Source organism: Globicephala melas, chromosome 9, assembly GCF_963455315.2.
Source record: "Globicephala melas chromosome 9, mGloMel1.2, whole genome shotgun sequence".
NCBI lineage: Eukaryota > Metazoa > Chordata > Mammalia > Artiodactyla > Delphinidae > Globicephala > Globicephala melas.
The window spans coordinates 95,140,517-95,168,375 of record NC_083322.1 but is presented as its reverse complement, the minus strand read 5'-3'; the positions used below and the strand labels follow the sequence as shown (position 1 = coordinate 95,168,375).

General features: G+C 42.3%; 1 protein-coding gene across 8 annotated transcripts in view; it reads right to left on the bottom strand.

Moving 5' to 3' along the window:
- The window catches only part of HECW1 (HECT, C2 and WW domain containing E3 ubiquitin protein ligase 1), a 479,149-nt gene that overhangs the window by 214,419 nt on the left and 236,871 nt on the right, over positions 1-27,859 (bottom strand). For all 8 annotated transcript variants that reach the window (XM_060304845.1, XM_060304844.1, XM_060304842.1 and 5 more), the window contains one exon: positions 6,575-6,669. In XM_060304845.1, the coding sequence (XP_060160828.1) occupies positions 6,575-6,669 (95 nt within the window). The remainder of the gene's footprint in view (positions 1-6,574; positions 6,670-27,859) is intronic.

The following is a 27,859-nucleotide window of genomic DNA, read 5'->3' as shown; positions in this document are numbered from 1 at the left end:
AGGAAGAGGCACCAGGGGTGCAGACACACAGAGAAAAGGACATTTCTGGATACAGTGAGAAGACAGTGGTCTGCAAGCCAAGGAGAGAGGCCTCAGGAGAAACCACCCCTACGGACACCTTGATCTTGGACTTCAGCCTTCAAAACTGTGAGAAATAAACATCTGTTGTTTAAGCTGAAATGAGGCTGGTGGGGAAACTTTATCAGGAAACAACAACTCCAGACTCAAGACCCCAAAATACCACGTTAGAGCGAACTTTGAACCTCTTCCCCTAAAACTGAACAAATTTCTTAATCTTGGGCCAGGATGGGATCTGAACTTCTGGGGTGCCTCTTAGGGAGGGGTGACTGTGGGCAGGGCCTGGGTAAATCCTCCAAGAGAGGATGCCTGTCGTGGCAGTGACTTCCCTTCCGCTTCTTTCTCTTTTGGAAGAGTGAGTCCATCTGATGTGTTAACCAAAATACAAGTATCTAAATATCACCCTGCTTTAGTTTAATCAAAACCTCAAGGGACTTTTGCTGAAGCTACGCATGTGAATAGCAGATCCCCACACTCTGGGTTAAACTGGCATAGACAAAATAAAGGGCTTGATCAGGAATCGCGGCTATGGTGTGCAGATGACTGGGTTTATTCCATCTAGAAAGCCCTCCATCACGTTCTGGGCCTGCCCATCCTGGCTCTTCCCAAAGTGTCCTGTAGGTCCACTAACACGGCACATGGAAGAGTCCTTTGTCATTGCCTCTTTTCTCATCTGTCTCCCCACTACTCACTTGTCCCATCCCAGGCAGGTGGCTTCATGAGGATGGGGGTTTATCTTGTTCAGTTTTCTGTACATTGTGATTAGCATAGAGGAGCTCACTCACACATATTTACTAAAAAAAATTATTGAAGCCACAGGCTACACAAAGATGCACGAAATAACTATTGCTAAGCAGACCTCCAAAGTGGGGGAATCAGAGGACTGCATGTACTGGCAGGCGGGTAGGTGCTGAGGAGGTGGGAGTGGGTCCTGGGGAAAGAGGATCAGAGGCAGGAGACTCTGAGCACCATACATCACTTTGCTAAATTGGGAGTGAGATGAAATGGGGCTGTGGATTCTCAGCTAGAAGAAATTATATGTTCTGTCAATATCTGTCAACCTCTCTATCCCCCTTAGAAACTCCATTCCCATTCCACCCATGGCTTTGTGGAATGGAGACAGAATTTAAAGCTACAATAGCCCGGAGATCTTGTCAAATACTGCCTCACAAAACCATTCTAAGGCTCACCAGTAAATGTCTGGGCAACACTGATCCCTTGCATGTAAATAAATCATGTGTGCAATTCTAGCTTAAGCACTTGACTTTACACGGATCATGTTTCATCTGTAACATATGATTAATAGCTTCTACAAATCGAAATATTCCCTTAAATTCTCCCCTAAGGAAAGTCCAACAGAAATACACACGAAAGAAAGAAATGAAAAATTAGAATATTATACTGTGCAATTGCTTCAGACTTCTTGCAGTCTTAGTGTAACAGATTATTTCATTCAGAAACCAATTTTCAGAATATTAGGGACTGAGTCCTAGACTTTTGTCTTATCATAGGATCGCCGATGAAGTTCCTTTTTAGTGCCTGGTTTGACATGCTGCAAAAAATAAATCATGAATGTGTTGGTGAGGCAACAGGCAAAACAGAATAAGTTCATAAAAGGCTCCTATGGCTATTACAAAATCCAAGTCATAAAAAAAATATCATGTCATCTTCCCAAAATGTCATGGGACCAGGTTTCCAGATCAGGACTGGAAATGAGGGCAGATTTAAGAATATGATATGACTGTATGGCATGAATCTGGTGAGATCACGAAAGGCTTGATTCTGACTAAATCCTCACGAGGCACTGTTGTCTGATGATTTAAGGAAAATGGATCTAAACTTTCCTCAAGTTCCTCTTTCCTTGTGTAGAGGCGATTCTTCACATAGCATAACTGATTAAAAACTGAAATGGTGAAAAAATAACTTAGGAAATGCTTCTGTCCAGAAGTTTGTTTAAGGCTGTCTCTGACTCGGGGGCTGTGAAGATCACTGGCCAGTCTCTGGAGGATCTCAATGCTGGGGCCCCCTTCCCTAGAGTAGTACAGTGCGTCCCTGTTAAAAAGAGAAGATAAACTCTCTGCTCCTTCATGAATTTTTTTGATTCTCCCTCTTGACACATTTTGGGGTGAAGTTGAGACTCTATGTGGACACACAGGATGAAGGGGACCCTTTGGTAAATTGGGAGACCTTCATCCCCAACGGATGATACATTGTGATTGATGTTCACCAAGAGCACCTTCCATTGGCAACAGGTCTTGCCACTTAATCTCTGCCAAATACAAGGGCACACGATCATTTATTACAAAACCCAGGTGCCTTCCAAATTCACTGGCTTATGTTCTAACGATTCTAGATGGCTGGTCACATCAGTCACCTGTGAATTAATTCTGCAACTAATTTTGTTGGAGTGTTTTCCAGCTGGTTTCATAACTTTAAGTTCGCTGTTCCACAGCTGCTTTATTATGATTTAAAATACGTTTTGAAAGATCTGCTTTTAAAACTCTCAAGTATTACTATTGCCAACCTTAATAACTTAGAGTTTGGGGGTTATTAATCACCTATTTGTCTGTTGCAGGAGACCCAGACTATCTGTGGAGGAAAATCCTGACCTGATCCTACCTTAGAGTATGGATTTAACCTACATTCCCAAGGAAATGTCCTATTGAGTTGCTTTTTTTTTGAGAATATCGACTCTACCTTTGCTTAGGGGTCTGACAAAGCAAATGAATCTGTGAACATGAACTCACAGAAAGATATTTCAAGTTTTGGCAGAGAACTTTACTTTGAACTTTATGCTGTTCAATTATTATCAAAAGCTTGGTTTCAGAGACACTAGATGAAAATGGTGGAAGAAGAAGAAAAACTTGAAACGTTCACTTCCAATTTCTAGAAGTACAGACTATGTAAATAGATAGACAATAGCAATGTGAAGTAAGGACAAGAAACATCCAGCATAATGAAATCCTGAAGGGATTTCCACAATTTTTAACGTTGGTGAAGACAGAGTAAGAGATACATTCTTGGGCTGCACATGGTCTGGCCTCTCAGTCTGGGGGACCCTCAACGCTTGGCCCCAGAGAAGGTAGGAACATTCCATCCTCTGCCTGCCCCCTCACTCTAGTGGTCTCTCCCCCGCTCCTTGGGCCCCGCCCCCTGGGCTTGCAGGTGTCATCGCTCCAACAGCCACCTATTTTCTGTGTCCAGAGGTCTAGTCCCCAGGTCTCAGCACTGCTGGGGGCAAGGGAAACGTGGTGGCCACTGCACTGCCAAGTGATTGCTCCTCAGAGCAAGTCTTGGAAACGAGGCTCAGGACTTTGAACTTATACTGAGAACAGCTACGGATGCGTCTGAGTCTCCGCACTATGGGAGAACCCAGCAGGCAGAGGGAGCGCCCTCATCCCATCCAGAAGATGCCCACCTATCAGAGGATGTGTGATGGTCCCACAGAGGGAAGGGCGGATGTATAAACCTCCTGTCGAGACACAGACCTGGAGGGAGAAGCTTGAAGGCTCACACAGTGGAGAGTGCACTGAGCTGAGGACTATTTATGCATAGATTTCTGTCCCTTGATGTATAAATGGAGAGGGGAGAAAACTATCAGAGGCTTATTCAGAGACTTTGAAGCACAAAGGGAAGAGAGCCTGGACAAAAATATTGAGAGGAAGAGCTTACTTTTGAAAATGATTTTCTACAGAAAATAGAAGAAAAATATAAAGCATATGCTAAGTGCTCCCAGTAAGATACAAAATCCATGAAAAACAAAATGCAGGGTGATATATGGAGAAAATGGAGTAAGTTATATGTTCTTTAGACCTGACACAATTAGGTCTGTTCCCCACCAGGCCTGTGACATTTCATACCCCTGTGATCTTGCACATGCTGTCCAGGCTGGGCCTTACTTCCCTTCCAAACCTGGCAAAGTGCTCTTTATTCGTGCCGGCTGACTCAGCCTGCACACCACCTCCTCTGAAAGCCTTCCCAGGGGTTACAGGCACCAACTCACTGATTTCTCTGCACACAGCACAGTGGGTTTTCATAATCCAGTACTGGACATTTCAGACAGTATTATCATTTATAACAGAATAACTATGCCTTCTCTATGACACAGCTTATATGACATGGACCTCTATGACCCTTCCTCATCACAGATTCTGATATACAATTAAGACTAATAAATAAATGAGAGCCTCTGAAAGATAAATGACAACTCTTTTTATCACAGGGACCTCAACAGATGTCAGTAGAACAAAGGCAAAAGATAAAGGGAAATGAGAAAAGAAACACACAACAGAGACCCTGTTCTGCTCAAAGCATTGAAGTGCTCGTTATACTAAAGGAAAATGGGAATCTTTTCCTTCCTTTTCAAAGAATTACGGTTTTAGCATAGTGCCACAAACTCACAAAATGACTTTCGGGACGTGATAGAGAGTGGCCATAGAGAAACAACTCTTCATAAGAGATTAGTGCAGCACCAGACATCCTCAATTTAAACATGGATACTCCAAGTTTATTGACAAGTTGATTTTGGAAAACTTGAACAGCCCTTTCTGCTTAGAAACAGTGAGCTTAACTCCCATACCAAACTGCAAAGGCTTATTCAACCTGGAAGTCTGCTAGATTATATCAGTCACTGAACTGAGTTGCAGAAAGCAAAGACTAGATTTAATTAAGCTCCACTAGCATATAGCCCATGGTCACTTAACCAAAAAATGCTTCCCGCCTGTCTCACAGCTGTGCTGTGAATCACCTAGAATACTGCAAGTAAAATGCCTTTGAAAAGTACACCATGGTACAGAACGATAACGTCCACCAAGAGTTTAACTATTACAGAACCCAAATGCACATTAAAATACTCTCTTGCAAGAAAATGCATGCTCTCTTCAGCCACAGGACTCATCACCGATGAGGCAGTGGGAAGATTACCCTCTGCCCCGGCCAAGCCTGCCAGGGGAAAGCTGCAAGCCTGCGTCTGCACCACCTAGACTCCACTTCCAACCTCTTCCTTCTCTCTTGTGTGTTCAGTGCATTCCTGCTTTGTCCACCTCAATCCACCTCGCCTCTGGTTCAATTCAGACCCAGCTTCACTGCCTCCATTTAGCCCTCGCTCCTGCCTGAACAGCTGGCAACATGCTTCAGCTTTTCTGTGTACGCTCTTTGGAAGATGGACCTTACAAATGCGTCTGGAAATGGGGGTCTGGCACTCTGGGGATACTTCCTCAGATTCTCACACTCAGAGTCCTGACCCACCCAGTAAAATGACAGACATCACATTCCAGTTTGCAGGGAGAGCGTAGGGAGAAATGGTGGGGTCAGGGAAAAGCGTGTCTGGCACCTCCCTTGCTTCTCCCTGCCCCTCCCGCTGTGTGTCCCCTCACGGGAAGCCCTGTCCACTCCCACCCTCCTTCTGCCCCAGCCCGGTGTCCAGTTCTGCTCCATCTGCAAGAATGGAAGCAGATGGGTTCCTGGTCCTCAAGCCTGTTTGTCTTACTGCTCCCACCAAGGACTCAATACAATCCTCTTCAGCACATGGAAGAAATGACTTGTGAAACAGCAAATAGTATCTTTTAGAGCCGAAATTCTTTCTGAATCATTCACATTTCATTTGAATTTCTCTCTTTCTTCCTTTTCTCTCTCTCTCTCTTTTTTACATAGGAGAAAGACCCAAATCTTTTTTACTTACACTAGCGTGACAAAGTCTTCAGTGGTTTTTGTCCAGCCTCCCCAAGTCAGTCATTTTTAAGTTACATGAAAGGAAAAGGAATGCCGTTTGTAAGGAGATTTCAGCTAGCCTCATCTGATGTATTGAGAACTAAGGTAAGAAGCACAACAGAGGTAAAAACTAGCTGTAATTGAGGAAAAGATGGCATTTATCACCATAGAACTAAGCAGAGCCACAAAGTAGGGAACAGAAGGTGTGATTTAAATGCCTGATCTACAGCTAGCTAGCTGTGTGACCCTAGGTACATTACTTGAGTTCCTTGGGCACACTTTCCTCATTTATATAAAGAAAAAAAAGGATCAGAGATTCTAGTCTTTTCTAGGTCTGTCATCTTATAATCCTATGACTAAAATCAGTCTAAAATCATAAATTCTATCCCAGAAATTTACTTAAAAGCCTAAAAAATTTGAAATATACAGAAATTCAAATACTTAACACCAAGGAATTAAAAAAAAAATGTGTCCCAAAGAGACTTATCATTCACTGCTATTACGCATGAGTCTATTAGAAATATCTGGCTAGCCTGACATTTCTCTAACAACGAGTGGTATGTGTGCCTTCCAATGAGTTTACTTCGGACCTCATTCCTCTTCAGGATTTTGAGATGCGTTTCTATCTGTCTGTCTGCCTACCTATTTATAATCTATCAACATATCTCCATATGTGTGTGCACACCCCTACGCCCAACACACACACACACTAAAACATACGAACAGAGCAGGAAAGTAAAGAAGCGCCAGAGTTAGCTCTGACCAAAGAGGAGGACACAGGACTTACAGGAGCTGCTGAGTTTTTGACGGTGACACTGGGGGTGGTGGCTCGCAAGGCTCCACTCACTCCATGGTAGTATTTGAAGCAGATCTTAGTTTCAGCTGAAAGACAAAAATAAAATGGTACTGAGAAGTAGGGTATAATCCAGGAAGAGAAGCCATGGCCAGAGAGGACTCCCCCAGGAACTTCTACCCAATTCCTCCCATGAGTCAGGCAGCCACACCTGGTAACCCTGCTTCACTTGTGGCTTCATGAACAGGTCCAACTTCTTTCTGAAAATCCATCATCCAAAATTGTTTTGGTTTTAGCATTTTGTACCCAAGTTAAATCCATCATTTAGACTTCTCAGCATCCATCCTATCCCATCAGAAGTTATTGCTTTTAAACTCTCAGTTCTAAGATTTCAGGTGGTACCAATCTGTTTCTTCTGTAATTTTCTGTTATTGAATTCACTGTGATTAGCATCTTGGTGATCTGAAGGAAGACTCTGAGAAGTTATGGAAATACATGGATGAGAGCCATATTTTCTGATGACGATGACTAGACAATAATGCTGAAACTCCATAACTTTTTGGCATTTTGTACAGAAAAGAATCTGTGGCCAACCTGAGTTTGGTTCATTGGAAGGTGACCTCCTTTTCCCAATTTACTGTTTATAGCATGTTCTTCTTTAAATTTGAAAAATTTACCAGGCTTTGTCTTAGTCCCTTACATTAGTTTTGTTTGGAACAACATGAGGAATCTCCAGTTAGAGGTCCTGGTTCTCAAATGTGGGAATTTGTCTCCAATTATAATGTTTTTATAACTAATGTCTACAATTTTCTTAGCAAGCATTTTAATGTTCATTACGGAAAATATGGACAATGCAGAAAAGTATAAAAAATCTTCTATGGGTTTTTTTTTGCATACTTGAGTGTATGAACTTTAATAATGAATTTTAATCTTTTTTTGAAATCAACATTATTAAATAAGCATTTTCAACTACTAATTCCAAACTTTGTAAATAACATTGCTTGTTCTATGGAATCATTGAATCAATCTGTAACTTGGAAATACTTCCCTGATCTTGGAAATTTGGGATTTTTCCCTTAAAATTAATGTCTTTTTGAAAATTATTTTTAAGTTCAAGTTTGCTCTCTAGGATAATGGAGCAAAAATTGCTACTTCTCTATCAAAACTCATTCTCCCTTTCCTCCTTAATGACTGAATCTCAATTTTATTTTGGGTGGTAATGCCCAGATAAAGAACTACGTTTTGTAGCCTTGCTCGTAGATCACAGTTATGTTGTTTGCTGTTGTTATTTTGGATTTTCTATTATATGTAGTTGAACCTAAACCTAGCTAACGTGGAAAGGTTTCTTTCTATATATCATATAAATGATACGAGAATTGCAATATTCTTCCTTAGAAGATAGGACTATTTTAAGGATTCTCCCTTCCTGTGGCCAAACTGCTTTCCAAAAAGCGCTGTGTACTTCCACCAGAAAATGTAACTCTGATCATCTCTAAGATAGCATCTCATTTTTATATCATTTATTTACTAGTGAGATTAAACATGGTTTATCAGATTTTAATTAGACATTTGTATTTAGGTTTTTTTTTTTAATCTATTGAATTGTAGTTGTTAAGACTTCCCACTGCCTGGATGATGTCTGGGTGTTTACCTTTTAGTGGACATATTCTTACTTTACATATATCAGTACTTTTTGTTTCCTCCCTTCATTCTTTCCCTGCAGTGATTTTGCATATCTGTGATTGCCTTTTAAGCTCTTGGTGGACAATCTTATAACTTAGTTCCATATTCTCCAAGGCACCCCACATTAGGTCTACAGATCTAGATCTACTACTGTCTCAGCCTGAGAGGCAGGTATCTTGTAGGTTAGGGATCATGCGGGGACCATGAGCAGCGAGCTATATGGCCAGGTAACCACACCGAGTCAGTGCAGTTCAGAATACGAGTTACTCTGCCTGTAGGTGCCACTGAGATCGGCATGGAGGGGCCGAATGACCTCACCTCAAGTTTAGTTGCACAGAAGGAAATTATATATACCAGGTATCCTGGAAAGGCAGTACTAGCTTTCCTGTCAAAGAAAATTATCCCAGTGCCTTGGAGTAAAAAATGTCAGGGAAATTATAGACAGTCTTGTACTGAATCCTTTTGCTAGGTGAGCAGGTCAGTTCATGTTTAGAGCCAAGAATGCATGGAAACCTTCAAAGTATTGTAATCTTTTTCTGCAAAATCACTGGCAAAGGTTGTATTTTTTTTCCTAAGCTTTTTAAGAGTCTGTTCCAGTATTTAGCAACTTGATTATTAATGGATCTTCCTTTTATTTAATCTAAATAATTGTAATTATATTATAAACTGTAATTTAAAATGATTCCCTATTTAGTCTTGAAAGAGATATTAAATTATTTAAAATTTCTTATTTAGGGATGGGCTCTGAAGGGAAGTCACCCACAAATGTTAAAACACATGCAAAAATATAATATACAAGCGATTTGTCGTATGGATTAAGATTACTTCACCTCGCAAAACTCCACGCTGCTTTGGTGACAGTTACATTCAACTGGTCTGTTTGATTAGCCCCACACTGAGTTTTTGCAGAAGAAGGAGACTAAATATTATTTATCTTTATATTTCCGGTGTCATGTAGCGTAGGGATTCTCTATAAATGCCTGTTAAAAAATGACTGATGAACTACTGGTTTCCTTTGATTGACTCCACTGCCTTACTGTTAACCCAGGAGCAGGTACAGTGTCCTGGTGGGTCCTAATTCTTCACAGAGAATTTTCTATGGCCTAATATTACATGACTTTTGGAATAGATTCAAGTATAGATAAAGACATTGCTACATTTTCGCTATTACTGCTGCCTCTGAGAAAAGTATCAAGGTTCAAAGGCCAAGAAATATTAGAGGGTTGTGGGTTATTATTTCAGATACTTCATCTAAGGAGACCTGTGGTAGGTAGTTCTATCTTCCTCTGCTTTTCTAGTTAAAATGATAATAATTCAAAAATCCCCTCAAAGTCTGAACACAAGGCATCTCTGTTATAATAGTTTTTATTGTTTATTTGAGTCATTATGTATGTAGTAACAGAAGTTTAGGAAGGCACAGTGATCTAAGGAAAGAGTAGGAATGTGGGAACAAATCGATGTAAGTCCAGTCCTTGACTTGCCCGTCATTAACAGAGTAAGTTATATAGACTCTCTGGGTCTTAGATTTAATGTAGAATGGTGATACCATTGCCAGCTTTGTATGTATTGTTTCATGTATGGCTGTTGTACACAGCAAATGGAATAATGGGTGAAGCCTAGTATGCGTGAAGTAGTCAACACATAAGAGCTGCCCTTCTTCATCGTATATTCATTTACCGTCAACAGAACTGTCTTGTATAGTTGTTCAGGCATGTCCTACATAAAGCTGTCCAACCGAGGGGTGAGTAGGGGGTTGAAATCCAGCCCATACTCCACTCACCAATGGGTGTAGTCCTTGCCCTTCCAGAGGAAGAGGTTCACATCTTAAAATCTCGTGGATTAATGGTGGACCTGCAATAGATCTCCTTATCACATTTTGGTTGCTTTTGCCTGGCACATGATTTGTTTTCAGATTTGGGCACGAGTGACCAGCTCATTCACAAAGCGGAATGATACTGAAGTTTCTACCTCTACAAATTTGTGTGTTTACAACTATAATTTTTATTGGGTGGGCATGTATTCAGAAAGTATAGACTGTTTCACTTTACTTATAGTATCACTTAAAGAAACAAGAAAACTATCGTTTTTCTTCCTCTCCATTTTTTAGGGATTAGTAGGCCTGTTGTAGCACTTGAGACATCAGTATGTAATGATGGTAGTAGCCCTGGTGTAAGTATAATATTTGATTTAGTTTAAAAATTATAACAAATTGGTCTTAACAGTTAATTAGCTCTTAGTATGCACCAGACCATTCATACTATTTTCTAATTTGGCCCTCACAAAATCCCTGTGAAGTACAGGTAATTATTATTAACCTTTTAAAAAAGTGCTTAGCACAATACTTGGCATATAACAAGGCCTCAATAAATGTCATCTATCATTCCTATTTTACATCTAAGGAAAATGAGGCCAAAATGTAAGGCCACTTATACAAGGTCACACATGTAGTTCATGGCAGCTAGGATTTCAGCAAACATATTAACTTTTCATTTGGTAATTTGTCTCTAAAAAAATTTTTTTAATAATGCTAGATTGTTGACCGGCTAGCAAAAGTGAACTTCCACTTTGAGTGATGATGTACTAGGTAATTCAGAGAACATCTAGACAAGCTGGAAAAATATGGAAATAAATCTGCCTGAAGTAGGATTGCTGGATAAAATACAGGACACCCACTTAAATTTGAGTTTCAGATAAACAGGGAATAAGTTTTCAGTATAAGTCTGTCCCAATTATTACAATGGACAAAAAACTATAAAAAGTATTCACTGTTTATCTCAAATTCAAATTTTATTAGGAATCCAGTAATTGTTTCCTCCTAAAACTGGAAATCCTAGCCTGAGGACATCAGAGACCTAGCAAGACAATGGAAAATACTGAAGACAAGATCCAGAAGAAGAAAACTTCTGCTGTTTCCCTTGGTGGGGGGGCTGTGTTGATTCCAGAAAAATGCACTGAGAGGCTGGGAAGGTGAAAAGAACTTTTGACAGACTTGCAGGGCTAAGGGGATAAAAACTTAAAGAGTTCAGAGCCTGCCAAAGAGGAGGACTCTGCTAAGTCCTTCACAATTCAAGTTGGAGCCCTGAACAGCAGAACAGATACCAGAGAAATACACCAGCCCTGGCCCTTCAAATCATTTTAAGTCTTGAAATTCAATTGAGGTTATTCTGGATTGCTAGGTATAGCCCAGAAGGAAATGCAGATCCTCTCAGCAGGAAAAGAACCCATTCTAAGCCTCAAATTATCTCCATAAGTTTTCATTTACAGTGTCCAGTTTTCAACTAAAATTGATCAGGCACATGCAGAGTATTTTTCTACTGGTAAAAATACCAATAGAAAGACCAGGCACTATAAATAGACTTATAGGGTTTTCAGATATCGGAGTTATCAGACACAAGCTTTAATGATCATATATTTAAAGCATTCAAAGAAATAAAATATAAGATTGAAAATATCAGCAAATAATGAAGACTCTATAAAAGAACAAAACAGAAAATTCTGGATCTGTAAAACTACAATTTTGAAATAGTGTACTCCATGGGTGGGTTTAAAGCAGATTTAACAAAATACAGGAGAAAGCTTAGGAAACTGGAACATAGGTCAGAAAAAGAAATCCAGAATAAGGCATGCAGAGAAAAAGGATATAAAATATTGAAGAGAAATAATAAACATATGTGATACTAGGGGGTGGTCTAAAATACCTGTAAATTGTAATCCAAAAAGAGAAGAGAGAGACAGTGGTGCTAAAGTTAAAAATTCTCCAAAAGTTATGAAATACATCAAGCTATAGATACAAAAAGCCCTATGAATCCAGAAAGAACACAGCAACCAGACATCACTGTAAAAGTTCAAAAAAGAAGAAAAATGATCACTTCATCAGCCAATGAAGAAAAGAGCTAGGTTACCTTCACAGGAGCAACAGTTAGACTGACAGATGACTTCTCAACATAAACAGAAACAATGGAAGGGAAGGGAATGACAGCTTCAAAGTGCCGAAAGAAAATAACTGTCAACAGAGAATTCTGCAACTGGTAAAAGTATTCGTTAAGAATAAGGTGCTTACTCCTGTTGCTATCTGGACATTGCACAGGTTGAAGCACCACAAACATCTGAACTTCATAGCAAGTTTTTAACTATCCATATGTTACAATGTCTGCAGTGCAGAAATGCCCAAATCTCATGAACAGAAGTGTGATCAGAGTTGATAAACTAGACAGACATATGGATCACTGCATTGGCGAAATGTCTTCCATTGTGAATCACTTATTTGTGTAAAAGGAACCAAATTATCTATGTAAGTAACATTCTTTAGCAAGAACAATGAACGTAAGTCTATGAATCTTTCATTTGCAAAATAGACAGGAGACAAATGTAAACCACATCCTCAAAATCCAGGAAACCCAATTTTAACTCAAGAAGCTATCATCACTGTGAAAGAAACAGTTTCAGTAGTAATCTAGAAGGAGTAATGGAAAGTACAATATCTTCAAATGATCAAAAAGATCAAGAAGCAATGCAATAATAAGACATAAATTAACTTTTGAGTCTGAAGAACATTTAGCTTCAGTAAGAGGAAACAGCAAGAGCAGTTCTTTCAAAGAAATAATCAACATTAATGGTATAAAACCTGAGGTCCTCCCAGTCTATCCTACATGGCAGTATGTTCACTTGTACTTGGTTTTTTATTTAAAAATATGAATTAAATGGGTTTTAAGAAATAAGCAGCTTAAAGAAAGGCTGTGACTTTTGATCAAAACAAAAGGAAGGGTGAAGGGCTTCTTAACAAATGGAATGCACTTGTCAGTGCATTGACAAGGCATCTAACATTGCAGATTCTACTACATATGTAAAGATATAACATTGGAAAGGTATTTTAATTTAAAGTTGATATTGCCTGCTAGATCTCATTAAGGTAAAGTTTTAAAGCTCCTCACACAGGGGGCCCTGGTTTTAGACCAAATCCAAAATGAAGCAGTCACCTTGTACACACGTTTGTTCCGTTACATTTAATCTCAGCAACTTGAATCCAATACCTCATTCAAAAGAAAAACATTATATAGGTGTATAAACCATATTAAGTTTTACCAAAAAAAACTTTGCTCTCCTATAAACAGCCCTGAAAGACATGGTGTTTCTATTTGGTTCTCAGATGATATCTTTTGTAGTAAAATTCTCATTAAAGTAATATATGACTCTAACAGAAAAAAGTCACCTTATTATATTAGAGAGTATCATATTGATTTGTCAAAATTTTGTAATTTGGTAAAGATATAATCTTACTTGGATCTGCACTTCCAGAAATGATATAGAAAGCTGTATTATGGACTAATTATATTCACTTTGTACAAAATTGGAAAATAAGTGAAGAAAATAAAGTCATAAATTTTGAATGAGCAGAGAAGATATTTGCATCTTTAGGTATTCCACATTTGCCTAACATAAAAATTGCCATGTGATAAAGTCATGCTTCTCTAATAGCTAACTTATGATTATTTGAATGAAAAATGGTTAATTGTAACTTTTTTTCAATTGTGTTAACTGGTACATCTTTTTAATACCAAGAACTGTATATCATTTGACTAATTTCCTATTTAGAACAGCAGCATAAATCCTATGTTAATGCTTCAAATATGGTACCACAGCAAATGTGGGAGATTGATGAAAATGAATCACTATGTGAAATGATGCTAGAACTTTACTTTATGGGAAGTACTTATTTCGGGTGTTACAAGGCCAAATCCAAACTCAAAAACAATCCAATAAATGCTTTTTTTTCCTATTTCAGTGCTGGTTATTATCACCCCCTAGACAGTGTTTCTGTTCTCTGGGATCACCGCATGTGGAGTGTTTGCTAAAAGGCAATTAGAGCCTTCCTCTTCCTGCTAGGATAGAGTAATTGTAGCAGATTAATGCTTCTGCTGCCAACTAGATAAGCTTTTTTTAAAAACAAAATATTTAAAGCACTGCAGAATAATGGAAGCAACAAGGACCACAAATTCTAGACGACGGAGTACTGGTGAGACGAGCTGATTACCTGCAGTCCCTTTGTCCTGCTGGCAGGGAAACCAGCAGAGCTGCTGTGGCCCTCTGGGGCCAGAGTGAAGGACCAGAGACCTCAAGTACCCAGCTGGTTTCCCCTCAGACATTTGCTGAATCCTGCATCATGAAAACGTCTGAAAAGTGAGCCGAAATCTTCTGTCTCTTGGTGCTGAGGAGACCTGGCAGGGAGAGTCACGGAAGGGTCCCAGGTGAAAACCCTCGGCTCTCCATGAAAGACCTGGAGAGGGATCTCTAGGAAGAGGGCGAGCTAAAGGGAGACTGAGGCTTACCAAGACTGTTCTTCACTCCACTAAGCTCATCCTCTTATTGGGTCAAGGCCACCAGCACCCCAACAAGCTCACTGAGGGAAGAGCAAAATCTTCTGAGGGAAGATGCCATCGCCGAAGTATCTACAATATTCCACATCCAGTTTACGGCAACTGAAAATCACCAAGTATGATAAGAGACAGAAGCAAATGACCAAAAGCAAGAAAGAAAATGGAACTAGGATCCTGATATTGAAGTCATTAGACAAAGACCTCAATGAAACTATGATTTTATACATGCAGAAAATGAAGTGCAGACTTTGCCAGAAAATTAGAACCAACAGAAAAGAATCAAATGGGGATTTAATTATTGAAGAACCAAAGAGTTGAAATTAAGAGCTCCATACGTGGGGTTAGCTGCAGATCAGATACAGCAGAAAGAGGGTTAGTAAAGTGGAGCATAGGTTGATTGAAAATATCCAAGGCTTCCCTAGTGGCGCAGTGGTTGAGAGTCCGCCTGCCGATGCAGGGGACACGGGTTCCTGCCCCGGTCCGGGAAGATCCCACATGCCGCGGAGCGGCTGGGCCCGTGAGCCATGGCCACTGAGCCTGCGCGTCCGGAGCCTGTGCTCCGCAACGGGAGAGGCCACAACAGTGAGAGGCCCGCGTACCACAAAAAAAAAAAAAAAGAAAATATCCAGGTTGAAGAAGGAGAGAGAAAAGAGGATGGAAAGGACAGAGGAGAGAATAAGGGACACAGTGGAATGAGTGGGGCAAAGGCAACTTTTGAGGAGACAATAACTTATTTTCAAGCCTAGATAATAACAGGAATCACTTGTAAGCATGTCGTAGTTAAACTCCTGAAATCCAAAGGCTAAGGGAAAAGTCTTAAAAGCATCAGAGTAAAAAACAAACAAAAAACAAAAAAACCAAACCTACATTATCTTCAAAGGAAAGACAAAAACACTAAACTTGATTTTTCAGAAGACAGAGAAATGACATTCCTAAGTGCTGAAGAAAAGAACAGCTAACCTAGAATTCTCTGTATCTCGTGAAATCATTGCTCAAAAGTGAAAGTGAAATAGTGATGTTTTCAGACAAACAAAAACAGAGAGGATTTATCACCAGTAAGCTTGCACTAAAAGAAATACTAAAAGGGAGCTCTTTCTGTTAGGAGGAAAATGATCCCAGAGAGAAGGAAGGAGGCAAACAGAACAGGTTGACATGTGAATTAGGCTCTGCTTCTTGATTTGGGTGCTGTGTACATGGATGTGTTCACTTTCTGAAAATCCCTAAACTCTGCATTTAAATTTATGCCCCTTTCTATGTGTGTTTTGTGCTTCACTTAGGATTTTACCAAAACAAAGCAAAACCAAACAAACTGCTAAGGGGAAAACTTACGGCCTTACATGCATACACAGAGAAGAAGAATAGCCCCAAACCAATGAGCTAAGAATCCATCTCAAGAAGTTAGAAAAAGGAAAACAAATTAAACCCAAGGAAAGTAGAAGGAAGGAAATAATAAAAAATAAAAGTAAGAGCAGAAAGTAATTACACAGAAAACAAATATATATAGAAGATCAAGAAAACCAAATGTTGGTTCGTTGAAAAGACTAATAAAATTTAAAATCCCTGCCCAGTGAAGCGTAGAGGATTAACGTGTATGTGAAATGAAACAGGAGTATTGCACAGCTGCTGGCCCTCTTAGCAGTCCTCCCTCCTGGATGGAGTGGGCTGAGCTGTCTCGGAGCTGCCCTGGGGCATTCAGGCTGAGGTGGGGGTTCCCAACAGATCCTCCAAGGCCAAATACAGACCGCAAAGTCAAGTGCCTTCTCTGTCGTATATTTTTGTCCCAAATCCTGGCTTACTGGGATGGGTCTCTGCATTTCAGTCCAAGTGGAGGGGAGGGTCATGGCTGGTCAGACGGTGGAGGACTGAGTTGCCTGGAACTGAGATAGGACACAAACCAGAAGGCTGTAGACTGACAGACTACCATATTGAAGAGCTCCAGAGGTAGAAAGTATGGGTCCTAGCATGAAGGCAGAGGGCCATACCGAGACCCTTCCCCATATCCTGTGCTGATTACGTATGTCTTGAGTCAGCTCTTGACTTGCTAGAGGGTGTTCCAGAGGTGTTTCTGGGAAGTACGTACTCTTGTTAGGTATTAGCCAACCTCTTCCAGATTAGGTGACAAGAAGTGTGAGGATATACTGGGGGATCAGTCTGATGTATGAAGAGTAAGGTTTTTGAGAGTGTGGGGTGGAGGGGGGATGCAATCTCAGCATGACTTTTAAATGAACCCTTTACAGTCAGGGAGAGGATTTTGAATGTCACCTTTTAAAACTGGATGGAGGTGAGAGCCACAAATGAATGGCAGGTGGCTATTTTAGAAGATGTAACAGATGAACAGGTTTCATGATATTGGAGCATGAGATACCCCACAATTTCACAGTAAAGAAGGGTAGAGCTCAAACTCATGGCTGGTCTGGAGGCTGGGAGGGTTACAGTAACCCTTTGGGCTAACCAGGTATATCCTTGGCCACACACAGATCTTAGGAATGGTAGTACGAGGCAGGGTATACTTTCTGATGTGTGGTCACCAGACATTCCTGTGACCTTATTAACAGGGCTGATGTGTTACCAACTCCAAGGGCGCCATTCACACAGAATTCTATGGAAATGGCTCTCCTGGAGTTATGTAGCAGGCAACCATGCTTTAGTCTCGTGAATGGGCTGCATGACAAGGTGAAATCCTCAAGGGTAGGCTTCCTTGGCAAGAAGTACAGGAGTCCATCCTAGTGGGGAAAAAACTGCTCTTACCTGGATTCCCCCTTTCCTCTCAGGGTGTCTCTCTTTTCTCCCTGCCCAGTTTTCCCTTGGAGATTCCAAGGAGACATCGTTAAAGTTTCTCACAATTTGATGCTCAGTTGGGACTAACTTGGTCAGCTGCAGATGGGGCTGAATGACCATAGTTTTCTATGGAGAGATTTTGCAGCCTGGGAACACTCAAACCTGTAGTTCTGGGCCCCGAGAGCACCCACCCACCCACCATTTTGGCTTCCTGGTACATAGAACTTGGTAACTCAAAGCACATATAAAAATGCTAGGCCATCTGGCATGCTGCCTATTGGATTGGCTGCTGCCTTTCTCAGTTGCAGTTGATTCTATAAAAAATTAATAAACAGAAACCTACATTCAATAGAGTTAGGAAACCAGAAAGGGGAGCTGTCTCGCCCTGTGGTGATAGCAGAGCCCAACAGGAAGAAGAAAACCTCCTCTTCTTTCCTGGCAAGGACTCAGCCAATGAAAAGCCATGGACTCTTTGTTTACTACAGCCCTTCCGACTTCCTTATCCTCTCTATAAAGTGTTCTGCCCTTGCTGTAGGGGGACGTGCAAGTGGCTCACCGTGGTTGCAGACCCTGAACTGTGGTTGCAATCCTCTGCTGATCCTGAGTAAATGATCTTTGCTGGAGAAATATCTAGCAGTCCATTTGTTTCAGGTCAACAATTCTGACCTGGGATACAGTAACTGGATGCTGGGTCCCTCGGAGGGATCCCTGACACCAAAAAAGCAGCCTGAAAAAGGAACACTGCACTCCATTGGTGTGGGTTTCATGAAAAAAAAAATATTTGCAGGTTTGGAGTTTACTGGAATTGTTGCCTCTTGGGAAAAAACCATGTCTGAGTGGAGGCACTGATCTTGAATATTTGGCTGATTTGTGGAGGTCAACCGGGAAGGGTCTGCAGACATGAGATGCTTTGACTGGGCAGGTTAGTGTCAGGGCTGTTAGAGAAGAAAGGGATGAAGGAGGCACAGATGCCATCCTGTAAAACCTGGGAACTATCAACGCAGGTTAACGGTGCTGCCTTTGTTCAGCTGGCAGGGGTTCCCTTTTTGTCTAGAATGTATAGGCCACTCAGCTGAACTGGAAATTTCAGCATCTTTTTCTGGGTAGGCTTAGCGATGTGTCTATACCAGATGACCAAGAACTGTCCTGGAGGAAAGTGTGTGGAGGTGGAAGAGGTGATAGAAGACCCTCTGCACACCAAATTCAGGCTCTTGCTTGTATGGTACTGACTCTACCACTTACTCGCTTCTACCCTTCCTCTGGGTACAAGAACAAGGCTTTATGAAATTATTCCCATCATGCACTCACTTTAGCTTGGTGCCCACTGACAGCTTGGAGCGTCCTATAAGCTTCGTGTCATCCTCCCGTGTTTCGTACGAGGGCTCTCAGGACACCTTTCCTGATCCCTTTGCTGAGTTCCAAGTTCCTGCCTGTTGTCCAGCTTCAGCCGGTGTCAGCAGCACGCTCTTCCTGCTACTCTTCGCTTGGCCTCCGGGGACCTGCCGACAGAGGGCGCTGCAGGGGCTGCGCAGCCGGAAACCCCACCGGAGGTCCAGCCGAGAGCTGAGCTGGAGCCGAAAGATGGAGACGGAAGGAAGTCTTGCCCATCTCCATCCCGGAGAGCGGGCTGGGTCTTCTTTCAAGAGTCCAACCCTTGTAAGCATTTGCTTTGTACTGTTGTAAGGTCACTGTGGTCACTTCATCTGTGTCAAGTACCCAGGACTTCCATTTAACTGGTCTTGATGTTTCTTAACATTGAGTTTGCCTGTATTTTTCATTGGGAACTGCCGATGATTAGGCTAGTGAAAAGGATGAAGTCTAATCGTAGGTTATTTTAACTATTACTTCTTTTCCATGTTCCCATACTCTTTTTACTGTTTCCCTTCTATTATTATTTTTTGTTTAATTTTGACATAATCCACTCTTCCCCCTTTGAAAAATATTTCATATTCCTTCTATTCTTTGACTACTTATCTTTTCCTTTGTTAAAGGCTCAGCCAGGCCTTAAAGGTTTAGTTTTCACTAGAAATTTGTGTTCTCTGTTACAGAAAACTCACACTGTAAAATAAATCTCTTTTTTTTCAAGGGTAACTATTCATGGAGAGAGAAAGAGACTAACAGGTTTTAAATATAAGGAATAGGAGTCCCATGAAAAGGCTTTAAGTCTATGGGCTCAAATTTATAGATTTTGTATAAAAGTAGGAGTGTTTCCTATATGTCATTCTCTGGTAGAGGGTGCAGTATTTATAACTCTATTTTTTCCCAAGGAGATGGAAGCATAAGACACAATTCCCCACTTATTAGATGAGTTCTCTGGTTTGGATTTTCAGCTCATTGGCCTTGAGCAACCTGGGAGAAACTGGCATTCATTCTGGTGAAGGTTAAAAACAATCAGCTCCTTTTTCCTTTCTGCGTTTTGTCTGCCCTCTTCCCTCCAGTAACAGCTGGCAATAGCAATGTGGGCATAAATACGGACCAGGTGCTGCAGACTGTCGTTTTGCTTGGAAAGAGGGAAACATGGCTTAGATTAGCAGCTGCTGCAATGGATGAGGCATTGCTTGCATCTTCTAGATTTTGTGGGTGTTGGTGGGTTTTGCAGTATTCTTGGGTTTCGTATCAACTCTGGAATTTGGGGCAAGTGAGATACATGAGAATTTGTGAGGAGTTTTTACTTTTTCCATATTATTTGGATTCTGAACTCTTTCCTGGCTGTCCAAGGCTAATGTGGACAGTATAGCTGTCATCATTTGAAAATGGCTTTGGAGTTGACTAGAGACCTATCTTGGCTAATGTCAGAGACTCCTGGGGGTGACCTCTGAACTGGCTCCAGGTACGTAGTGTCCGGGAAGGTACACACGGTGTGCAGGCAGGACCACCCTGACCTCTGTGGCTCTCTGTCTTCACCAAGAACTCTGCAGCTGTGCGTGACCAAAGACTTGGCCGAAAGGCTCAGGGGGTCAAAAGAGAAGAATGAGGTGGAAAACCGGAAAATTCTCCCTTCCTACTGCTCTTCTGGCATCGACTTCCTGGGCCTGAATCAAGGGAGGAGGTGCTACAGTGTTTGGTGAGATTTCCAGTGTGGACTGGGCTGTGTTCACTAGAGAGCAGAGTCCTCTGCTTTAAAAGGTGGTACCTCTCTGCCACCTCCATACTCCAAGAAGCTGGGTGGGTTAGTTGACTCTGTTCTCTTTGTGGTACCCTCTTGCTGTGGGTCTGACCAGAGACATCGTGGCTTCTGCCCTCCATCTGTGTTTCTCTGTCTCTTTGTCCTGATGGCTCAGGGGCCATCGGTGGGAAAGATAAGACATGACGGTTGTAGCCCTTGAGCACAAATCTCCTGCTTCCTGCACAGGTGTTTTGAGCACTAGCTTCATTCATTCATTCATTAACTGAATAAATACTTACTAAGCCCCTCTAAGGGGAGATGCTACCAGCAACAACAAAAATCTTTAAAAATGTTATTTTTGCTGAAATGATGGATGCTGTTTGATATTTTCCTCAAAGTGTCTAGAGGGAATAAGTAATACTTTTAAAAATGTGTACACAAATTGGATTTATACACATATAACAAATACATTGAAATGAAGGACATTCTGGATTTGTGTGGGAGGAAGTGACTGAAACCTTGGATAGCCTCTGTCTTCTAGTTTGACTTTCTCACAGCTCTTTATGGTGGGGACTATGGAGCTCCCCATTCAGAATCATCTGGAGGGGAGGAAGGCCATGTTAACCATCTTGACTTTCCTTCCTCTAGTTAAGGATTTGCTAGCCCAGTGACAAATGCGTTCCCACTTTGATGCCCAGATAATTGCCTTGCCAATCACTCCGGGAGGAAAGCCCCCAGCACTGACTCCAACTTCAGAATTCTATCTAATGTATTACCTGGTATCCAGCCCTCCATGGGATCAGAACTCTGTACCGAATCTCCACCTTAGTGGTGGGGACCCTTCTGGCCAACTTTAGTCTTATCAGGACATCATGGTGGCTAAAGAGCAGGCTCAGAGGTCAGACTGCCTGGGTTCAAGTCCTGACCCCACCATTTGTTTGTGACTTGTGAATCTTAGACCAGTTGCATTTATCTTCCTGGACCTCAGATTCCTTATCAAAAAAGGGGGGAAAAAAAACCCTGCCACCTAGGGTTTTCATGAAGATTAAATGGGGCAAGATGTGTGAGGCACTCAGCATGGTACCTGGCACATTGGGAGAGCTCAGAGACAGTTAGTTGCTGCTATTACTATTATTATTCCTCTATTCAGGACAGCAGCCTTACCCCAAATGATAGCCCAGGGGTGGGATCTTGTGAGACATGCACAGATTCCCCAGGGACAAGCACAGGCCACCCTCCTGGGATGGCTGCAGCCACCTCATTCCCATCTGCTGTGTCTAATTGGACATATGGCAATGAGCTTGCTATGCCCTTCAGATACCTGGCTGTAGGTCCAGACACGGCATCTTAGTTAGGTCAGTTTCTCTTGTCTGCCCCACATACTCTCCTGCCAATTTGGCCTCTGTCGGCCTTGGCCTGCCACAGGCCTTTATGAGAGAGCTATTGTCCCCGTTTCATGGAGATTAAAATGGGCACAATACTCCCTCCTTATCTTGCTGAAGCCTTCTCTGGAGGCAGAGATATGGAGGGCCTCTGCAGCCCTGGTTGTTTCTAGCTCCATGTGTCTGCAATTTATAGTAGAAGAGATTCATTCTGTGTATTGAGTGGCTTTGAGGGGGATGGAGAGAAACCGTTCTGTAGAGTTCTAATTTGACTCCACCACGTCTGTATAAGTGATAATCACTCCTGAGTTCTTCCTGTGTCGTCTTCTTTCCCTTCCAATTAGGAAGAGGGGCACCATAGAGTGGTCAGCATAACACATTTTTTTCCTTCCCTCTCTTCTGTCCCCATCCTGTCCCACCCACACTTCTGACTGGAAGTCCATAGTGGGTCAAGGGCTTCCAGGAAAGCTTGGACTCCTTAACTGTTCTCTGCATCCTGTTCCTTCCAACTCCTCATGGACCTCAGTTCATTAAACGTCCCTTCTGTGTCCCGCATCTCCAGCATGCCCATAGACCCTTCCCTTGGGCTAATGAGCACAAGCAGATAAGCCTGGTTTAAATTCCAGCTCCACCACCTGCCACAAAGACTACCATGTCTCTGAGACTGTTTTCTCCTCAAATGCAATGGTGATGGCACCCAACTCATGGTGCTCTTATCAGCGTAAAATAAAAGGCTGTATTCAGACTATACTACAAAGCTACAGTAGTCAAAATATATGGTATTGGCACAAAAACAGACACATAGATCAATGGAACAGGATAGAAAGCCCAGAAATAAACCCACGTCAATTAATGGACAACAAAGGAGGCAAGAATATACAATGGAGAAAAGGCAGCTAATAAGTGGTGCTGGGAAAACTGGACAGCTACATGTGAAAGAATAAAATTAGAACATTCTCTAACACCATATATGAAAATAAACTCAAAATGTATTAAAGACCTAAATGTAAGACTGCATACTGTAAAACCTAGAGGAAAACATAGGCAGAACACTCTGACATAAATCACAGCAGTATTTTTTGGATCCATCTCCTAAAGTAGTGGAAACAAAAGCAAAAATAAACAAATGGGACCTAATTAAACTTAATTAGGTTTGCATGGCAAAGGAAACCATTGATAAAACAAAAAGACAACCAACTGAATGGGGGAAAATATTTGCAAATGATATGACTGAAAAGGGATTAATATACAACATATATAAACAGCTCATACAACTCAACATCAAAAAACCCCACACAATCTGATTAAAAAACAGGCAGAAGAATGGAATAGACAGTTTTCCAAAGAAGAAATGCAGATGGCCAACAGGCACATGAAAATATGCTCAACATTGCTAATCATCAGGGAAATACAAATCAAAACCACAGTGAGATATCACTTCACACCTGTCAGAATGGCTATCATCAAAAAGTCTACAAATAACAAATGTTGGCAAGGATGTGGAGAAAAGGGAACCCTTGTACACTGTTGGTGGGAATGTAAAATGGTGCAGCCACTGTGGAAAACAGTATGGAGGTTTCTCAAAAAACTAAAAATAGAACTACCATAAGACCCAGAAATTCCACTCCTAGGTATATATCTGAAAAAGATAAAGATACTAATTCAAAAGATACATGCACCCCAATGTTCTTAGCAGCATTACGTACAATAGCCAAGACATGGAAACAACCTAAGTGTCCATCAACAGATGAATGGATAAAGAAGCTGTGGTATACATATATATACATGCACAATAGACTATTACTCAGCCATAAAAAAGAATAAAATTTTGCCATTTGCAGCAACATGGATGGACTTGGAGGGCATTATGCTAAGTGAAATAAGTCAGACAGAGAAAGATAAATACCGTATTATATCACTTATATGTGGAATCTAAAAAATACAACAAACTAGCGAATATAACAAAAAAAGCAGACTCACAGATATAAAGAAGAAACTAGTGGTTACCAGTGGCGGGGGCAATATAGGGGTGGGGTGTGGGAAGTACAAATTATAGGGTGTAAGATAGGTTCAAGGATGTATTGTATAAAAGGGGGAATGTAGCCAATGTTTTGTAATAACTGCAAATGGAAAGTAACCTTCAAAACTTGTATAAAAATTAAAAAAAATTTTTAAAAGGATGTAAGATCCTTGCCAAGAAGTGGACACAAGGATATCCTAAATAAAGGAGAGCACTTACTTGTAGGCTCATTTCATTCAGTCCTTACACGTGTTCAAGCTCATCTCCATTCTGTTTCTCGTGCTGCCCCCTCAGAGTCACTCTCACAGCCACCCGTCCTGGAGGATGCTTCACACACTTTGCCTCTTCTCTATAGACACAGATTTACTGGGGGGCCCTCACCATTCCTGTGTGAGAGGTTTCCTGGGACTAGGGACTTTCATGGCCCAGATCAGGATTAATCTGAACTGGCCATTCTAACTCTTCAGCCTGCAGTCTTCCTCATCAGCTCCTTAAATTATTTTTTTTGGCAAACATCACCGCAAGCCCCATGTTCCAACCCTCTGCCATGCATTCTAGACCACATGTCCCTTGAGTCCTCTGATGGCACTCACCAGGTCCTGTCGACGACGCTCCCTTTGATAGCTTCCCCGCCTTTGACTTCCATGGCCCTGTTCATCTGGATCCCCTGATGCTACAGTTACTACTGCTGCGTAACAATCAAACCCAAAACGTAACAGCTCTGTACTATCATCTCTCAAAGTTCTGTGGGGTGACTGGGCTCAGCTGGGCAGCTTTCCCTTGCTGCCTTGCATGCTGTTGCCATGGGTAACAGCTGGCTGGCCCTCTGCTGTGCCCTGGGTGGGGATGGCTGGAGCAGCTGTCTCCATGCAAACTTTCACATGGCCACTGTGAAAGCACAGCTGTCTCAGGGCTCCAAGAGCGAGTGTTCTAAGAGATAGGAAGTGGGAGTTACCAGTCTCTGAAAGCCTGGCCTGGAAGCTGCACAGCCTCACTTCAGCATGGAAACCAGGGCAGGGTCACAGAGCCCTCCCAGGCCCAAGGGGAGGGGACACGGACCGGGCCTCTTGATGAGAGGAATGCCAAGGAACTTGTGGCCATACTTAACCCTCCACACTCAATGATCTCTCTTCCTCAACCTCTATCCCTTCCTCCTCCTTGTCCTTCTCTTCCTTTTTCTCAGCACTCCACCCTCAACTCTCACATCTGCATGCCTTCATGCCTTTGCAAGTGCTGTTCCTTGCCTAGAATGATCTCTCTACCTCTTGGCCCCCAATGCCGGTCCTTCCTTCCCACTGGCCAAGTCTACCTACTGGCTCCTCTTATCCATGGGTGGTGATCAACTCTGGGCCCCAAAGCCAGGTTTTGTGGTCCCCTTCACTGACACAGGACAAAAAGAAGGAGGTGCTTGTCCCCACTCCTGCAATGTGAGAGCCTCAGCGGGCAGGGACCAAGCCTTCACCTGTAGATCAGAGTCCCTGGAGACCAGCACAGTTCCCAGCAGGCCTCCAGCACTGTAGGCTTCAGAGAGGCAGGTGAGGCTGTATGTTCTCTTAATGAAATGGAAACTCAAGGTAAATGTAGAAAAGTCTCAGTTTGGGTTATTAGGCCTTTGACCCTTTATCTGTGTTGATTTAGAGGTTTCATCTCATTGGAAGAATCTGACACACACCAAACTAGAAGGTAGCTCTATCTATATTGCTGCAAATCTGAACTGAATGATTTGGTTGTATCTTTCTAGCTGTTTTCTGTAACAATGCTTAGTCACTCTTTAATGGTCTGATATTTAATCTATGGACTAAAGATGCATTTTGATGCCCCAGATGTAATGGACTATTGGACCTGGTAAGAGATGGTTGCACACAACATTTGGGCTCTTCACCTTGGGTGACCTGAAGATGAGCCTGCTATGTGTGTCCCCTCATTCCTATGTCCTGTCTTCCCACCTGGACCCCTGCCCTCCCACTGCCACACTCCCATTGTCTCATTGGTCCCTTTCAGTCAGAACCGCTGCACCTTTATGTTGGCCTCTGGAAGCCCAGACGTTATTACTGTATGAATATTTCCAACCATTTCACTCTGGTCTGCTCAAGTGTGAATTTGGTGGCTTGGGTTCCTTCTTCTACCATTCCAGGACGCTTCTCTCTAGCAAGAGTACTTCATTTAGGCTTTTAAAGCAAAATGTGCTGGAAATCAGGAAGGAAGAAAACCAGCATGCGGTGAGGAAGGTTTATGGAGAAGTTTAGCGGGAGGAACACCAGGGGAGTTGTGTGGCAAAAGGACACAGGTGAAAGAGGAAATGCATTTTAGGAGTGCTGCTGTGAACTGTAGACTCTTTTCTCCAGATTTAAGAAAGGCAAGTAAGAACAGAAGCAATACCGAAATTACTTTATGATTGTGTAGAGTGCAATTTTGACCATGGTTTCTCTTTAGGGTAGTGTGAACCTGGATAAGCGATGGGGGTAGTCATGGCTTCCAGGGAATTATATAGTAAAATTAAGATGGCATAATAATAAAATAGCCATTATCATGCAAATATTTACGGAGGCGCACTTGTTCCTAAAGGAACGCCTTTGTGAAGTGGTATGATTGTCATAAGATTATGATACACTTTTACAATTTAGTCTCTCCAAGTAGACTTCCACAGAGCCTATGACTCAAACGTTTATTGCGGTACAAAAGGAGACATAGCTCCTCGGGAAGAACAAAACAGTGATTGAAAATGGCAGCCCACAGTGCAGTTCTTAGCCATACCAGTTCTAAAACCAGAGCAGTCCTGGTGGAAATATGTCCAGATTTAAATAAAAAGCTATACCAACGTGTCACCTGAACCATCTGGATTGCTGACCCGACGGGATCCCTGCGGCTGCTCTGGGCAGATCCGGGTGGCCTTCTGGCCCCAGCACAGCTTGTCCTGGCTCTGCCGCATTGCCGCAGAGGAGAAAGCACCAGCCAGAAGTGCCAACCAGGGGAGTCAGCTAGTTCTCCTGGAGCCCTGCTTTTCCTTCAGTGCCCATCGGTCTCCAACTTTGGCTGCAAAGGCTTTCCCCACGGGAAACTCCCAGAATAAGCCATTCAGTTCACAGCTGTCACCAAGACACCACCATGTCCATTCCCAGAGGAGAAATGCACTGCAATCCCTAATTCGAAGCCTTCTCATTATACCGCACACCTGGCTGTACCAGACACGTGGCTGGCCCTTCACGTGTGCTTTCTCAGTCTTCATGGGGTCACCGGTGGGGACTGTACATTAACTTCCTTTTATAGTTGAAGGAACAGAGCCTTAGAGTCCAAGGGCCACACCGGGTAGACACTGAGTCCACAGGCCTCTCACTGGGAAGCCACCTGCTGAAGGGTGGGGAAAGGAGGCAAACTCTGCCCCCTGACCTGTGTACATTTCACCTTGCCACTCTCAAGGGGTGTTGTTAAAAACTTTGTTAATCAACTATACTCTAATATAAAATAAAAATTAAAAAAAAACCTTACAGCACGACTAGGTGCTTAGATTTGCTGTTATGTGTAACCAGGGGCCACTGTGTTTTTTTAATTTGGGAGGACGTGATGGAAAAGGATTGGGAAATGATGTACTGAGAAGGGGTTTGAGGTTCGCTCTTCTGACAAATGCAGGGAGTGATGAAACCAGAGCAGGTAGCAGTCAGGGTGTGAATCTGGAAGCGAGGGCAGAGATGGGGAAGGGGCTGAACGTGAGGGTCTGAGCTGCAGGCGATGCATGACCAGTGGTTCGGAGTGGGCAGGAAGCCACGGCAAAACAGAGCAGTCGGAATGACTGCAGATTTCTGGTTTATGCCTGGACAGCTGCAGAAGGCTGTGATCATGACCGTGATTACATGACTTGACACAAGGGTGGGAAGAGAAAGGAGGTCCGTTTGGGAGAAACTCTCTTGGCCGTAATCAGCTGTCCTTCCAGACCCACTA